Below are 4,990 nucleotides of genomic sequence, written 5' to 3'. Positions count from 1 at the left end.
TGAAAATGATTCCATCTCTCTTACCTTTTGACTATATATATGGTCCTTATCCAAAAGGGTATTTTTGCCACTACAAGGTGACATTTACATCATCCATGACATCAGCCTAGGACCAAACAATAATTTTTAGAACCAAACTATAATTTATATTACCAAATAGGACCAAACAGAAGGTTGACTGGGTCAACTGGATTAGACCCTCTCTAATATTTTATTTCTAGGACCTAATGGTATTTCCTACTTTTGGTTAGCTAATGCGGGTCAAAGTCTTCCACCACACTGATTTAAATTCTGTTTGTACCTAATGCGGGTCAAAGCATGGTCAGAATATATATTTTTGGGATTTTGATTGATTTTTTATGCCTGATATGCTAGTAGTCAAAAAAATACAATTTTCCTGATATAGTCCATCTAATGTACATATATGAAGTAGCTGTCAATCTAAAACTAGTTAACTTCTATTTTTAATCAAACAGTTTCTTGTCTGACATTGATTAGTTTATTAAACAAGTTGGAATCGTAGTGAAACAAAAATACAGACAAATCATTTGAGAGAGTGTGACCGAGTTCATGTTTTGATATAAAGGAAAATGAGTCTCCTCAATCTGATTAGCAGCTATTTAGAGGATTCATGGAGACACCAATAAAGCTATGCGGTTCGTTGTTTGTACCTAATTTTCAGGAATTGGCTAAACAATCACTTATAGAAGTCCCAGCTCGATACGTACGCACTGATCAAGACCTGTTGATTAACGTCTCTGGTGCGTATGTGACAGATCATGCAATACCTGTTATCGATTTGCAGAATTTACCATCTCCGGAGCCCATCACTAGAGACTTAGAATTGGAGAGGCTTCACTCTGCTTGCAAAGAATGGGGTTTCTTTCGGGTAAATTTCATTTCAATTATTGATTGCGTATAGTCATTTTTTGATAGGACCATAGCTGGAGGAACAAAGATGCTTACGAGTTTCGGTTAGTTATGGTTTTGACTTGAACAAAGTAGCCCGTATGTTACTAATTTGAGTTTATGGTGTAGATGGAAAACCATGGAGTTGACATTTTATTGGTGGAGAAAGTGAAATCAGAAATTGAAGGTTTCTTCAATCTTCCCATGGATGAGAAAAAGAAATTCTGGCAGGAAGAAGGAGATCTGGAAGGATTTGGACAATCCTTTATTCAGTCAGAAGATCAAAAGCTATATTGGGGAGATATGTTTTTCATGCAAACTCTTCCTCGACATATGAGGTGTTAAGATATGGTCAAGATATGATATATCTTGACATTATTGTGTCTGTTATTTGGTTGTAACTGCATATATATTCTTTTTGTATATATCCTAGATATTGTTAGGTGTATCTTTTATTTGCATTATCTAGTTGTTAGGTGTATCTTTTACCTTATCTAGTTGTATAAACATGTATAAATCAGGCTTTTTCCTATCAATGAAGATACAGAGAATTATTCTCACAACTACATTATAATCTCTATGCTCATGTTTATCATGGCATCAAAGCTAGGAAAGATCTGAGAACCAGTTTCCACTGCAATATAATCCAGAGAAAATACAACCCAGAGAAAACATAGTAATCATGTCAAGAGAAGATTCTCAACCTATCACTGTCCGTTTTGATGGAACCAATTACAATCACTGGTCATTCCTCATGAGGATTTTTCTTAAAGGAAAGAGTATGTGGAAGTATGTTGATGGTACAAAAAAGAAACCTTCAACAAGCAGTTCTGTTGAAAAAGGGAAAGAAAATGAAACATAGAAAAAGGATCCAAAAGAAGAATGGGAGATTAACAATCACAGGATTCTCACTTGGATTGGAAACACAGTCCTTCCTTCCATAAGCATGCAACTCACAAGTTTTGAGGTAGCCAAAAATGCATGGGATTTTCATTCGAAAAGGTACACCCAAATCAACTTTGCTCAGAGGTATAAACTCGAACAAGATATTAGATCTATGAAACAATCGCATGATCAGTCTATTTCTGTTTTTCATTCTGAGATGTCTTTAATTTGGAATCAATTAGCACTCATGGAACCATTATGGACCGTAGATTTGGAATTGTGGCAGAAGTATAGAGAGGAAACACGTTTAGTTCAGTTTCTAATGGCTTTGCGTGATGAGTTTGAGTCTGTTAGGGAATCAGTCCTTCATCGTTCACCTCTTCCCACGGTGGAAGTTGCTTTGTCTGAACTTATTACAGAAGAAACAAGGAAAAGAATCACACCGGAGATATCAGGAGTATTTGTTGTGCGCTCACGATCCAGCCCTAACAATTTTCCAAGAAACTCAAATGCTCAAGTGCAACGTAATATGTCTCAAGTACAGTGTCATAACTGCAAGACCTTTGGACACTTAGTAAGGAACTGCAGTCTCCCATCGGCCAATACATCACCTGCTGCAACAATACCTGACACACCCACAACACAGTGTGGGTATTGTAAGGAATTTGGTCACTCATCTAGATTCTGCACCTCACCAACCTCAAGAAACATGAGAAGGATCAATGCTAATGGAGGAAACAAATTCAATACACCTACCAGATTTACGACAGCTCCAGTTTCATCTGCAACAGATCCATATGCAACATCGACAACCTCATCTGCATTAGTTGTACCTGGTGGTGGTTCAACACCAAACCTTTCTGATATTCAAGATATGTTTAAACAAGCACTCTCAATTGGTAACAACCCTACAGCTGCATGTGCCGTCTCTATCTCCTCAGGTATTTATTCAACAGAATGGTTTCTCGACTCAGGAGCATCAAACCATATGACTTTTAATCAAAAGTTTTTTGAAAGTCATCATCCTGTCATCACCCCTAAGATTCATACTGTTGATGGATCAACAGTAACTGCAAGTCATATAGGCTTGGTCAACAATTCAAATAACTTCTATGTACCAGATGTGCTTCTTGTTCCAAATATTATAATGAATCTTATTTCAGTTGGTCAACTGTGTGATCAAGGTTATAACACATATTGTTATCCTTTTGGTTGTGCTATACAGGATCCCAAACCGGGAAGCTAGTTGGGATAAGCCGTAGAGTTGGTCGGTTGTATCTCTTTCAATCTCTTGCTCTCTCAGCAGAATCTAAAAGTCACGTCGTAGCTGCTACTCCCACTGCACCTGTGTCAATATCTCCCTTCATGTCGTGGAATTCTAGGTTAGGTCATGTTTCCTTTTCTCGTCTTTCATATATGATCAATAAGGGTTTACTAGGAGATACTCGGTTAAATAAAGAAACAAATTGCATCTCTTGTAAACTGGCAAAACAACCAGCTCTTTCTTTTAATCTTAGAACTTCTGTCTCAACTGAACCTTTTTCTCTTATACATTATGATGTCTGGGGTAAATCTCCAATTATGTCAAAGGGAGGTGCTTTGTATTATGTCAGTTTTATTGATGATTATTCGCGTTATACATGGGTATATCTATTCAGCTCTAGAGCAGATTTTCTTAAGTTATATGTTGATTTCTCAACCATGATAAAAACTCAGTTTGGTAAAGTGATCAACGTTTTTCGTGCTGATCAAGGAGGGGAATATATTTCCAATCCATTCAAATAATTTCCTAAAACCCAAGGCATCATTCTTCAACCGTCATATACTGAAACTCCAGAACAAAATGGAGTTGCAGAACGTAAACACCGTCATATTATAGAGACAGCTAGAACTCAATTAATTTATGGCTCAGTTCCTTCAAATTTCTGGGGAGAATCAGTCCTTACTGTCGTCTACACCATCAATAGATTCCCAACATCTGTCATAGGAGGAATGTCACCTTATGAGCGTCTCTATGGTAAGAAACCAAACTATTCTGAGCTTCGAGTCTTTGGTTCAACTTGTTTTGTACTCCTTCCAGAACGTGAACGTCATAAACTTGGTCAAAAGAATGTCTTGTGTGTCTTCCTTGGTTATGGTATTGAACAAAAAGGGTACCGTTGTTATGATCCAGTTAATAGAAAGCTTCGTGTCTCTCGTCATGTCACATTCTGGGAGAAAGTTCCATTCTGGTCACTTCCAAGCAGCAAATCATCATCTTTTGAGTCTTTCACTTATTCTGATCCATTTCCTAGTGAATCCAATCCTAGCACTTTTCCTATATCTACTCCTGAAAGTCCATCTCCTCTAGTTGTTGATCCACCAAATACGGATGACCAAGACCACTCTACGACTCAACCTAACAGTGCAACTCAGGAACGAGATCCTGATTCTGAAGAAAATTCTTTGCCACCTCGCAATCGAAGACCACCAGCTAAGTATGCAGACTATCACTGTTCCTTGTCTTCTATTTTGTCATTTTATGAACCAAAAACATACAGAGAAGCTGCAGCCATTCCAGAATGGCAAGATTCAATGGATGATGAATTGGAAGCACATGCAGAGGCAGGCACATGGGAAATGGTGGACCTTCCTCCTGGAAAATCAGTTGTTGGAAGCAGATGGGTCTATAAAGTTAAGACCAAGTCAGATGGTGAGTTTGAACGATGTAAATCACGAGTTGTTGCAAAAGGTTATACACAAGAGTATGGTGTTGACTATGAAGAAACATTTGCACCAGTGGCCAGAATGGTTACAGTTCGTACATTACTTGTTGTTGCTGCAGCACGACAATGGGGCTTCATCAAATGGACGTGAAAAACGCGTTTCTTCATGGTGAGTTACAAGAAGAGGTTTACATGCAACCTCCTCCTGGTTTGCCTCATGAACCTAATCAAGTATGTAAGCTTCGACGGGCATTATATGGACTCAAACAAGCACCTCGTGCTTGGTTTGAGAAGTTTAGCAATGCAATTCTCCAGTATGGCTTTACACAAAGCTTCTGTGATTCAGCTATGTTTGTCAGATCGTCAGAAAAAGGAATTGTCATTCTTCTCTTGTATGTTGACGACATGGTTATTACTGGCAGTGATCTACAAGGTATTACTGAACTCAAATCATATCTCAGTGATTGTTTTAAGATGAAAGATCTTGGATC

At 38.0% G+C, this 4,990-nt stretch overlaps 1 protein-coding gene across 1 annotated transcript; it reads left to right on the top strand.

The window, feature by feature from the left end:
- Window positions 1-631: 631 nt before the first annotated feature.
- LOC113358948 (codeine O-demethylase-like) lies at window positions 632-1,254 on the top strand. The gene is made up of 2 exons (XM_026602657.1): window positions 632-889; window positions 1,039-1,254. The coding sequence occupies exons 1-2, from the start codon at window positions 632-634 to the stop codon at window positions 1,252-1,254; spliced, it is 474 nt and encodes a 157-aa protein (XP_026458442.1).
- The last annotated feature ends 3,736 nt before the right edge of the window (window positions 1,255-4,990 follow it).

Source organism: Papaver somniferum, chromosome 3 (genome assembly GCF_003573695.1).
Source record: "Papaver somniferum cultivar HN1 chromosome 3, ASM357369v1, whole genome shotgun sequence".
Taxonomy (NCBI): domain Eukaryota; kingdom Viridiplantae; phylum Streptophyta; class Magnoliopsida; order Ranunculales; family Papaveraceae; genus Papaver; species Papaver somniferum.
Note: the sequence above shows the minus strand (reverse complement) of the source record. Positions and strands in the feature narration are given on the sequence as shown.

What these genes read in the sequence shown, in the direction of transcription:
- LOC113358948 (XM_026602657.1), top strand. Translation starts at nt 632, where the DNA reads ATGGAGACACCAATAAAGCTATGCGGTTCGTTGTTTGTACCTAATTTT. An exon ending in AAGAATGGGGTTTCTTTCGG is followed by an intron (nt 890 to 1,038) that starts GTAAATTTCATT and finishes TTTATGGTGTAG; the next exon opens with ATGGAAAACCATGGAGTTGA.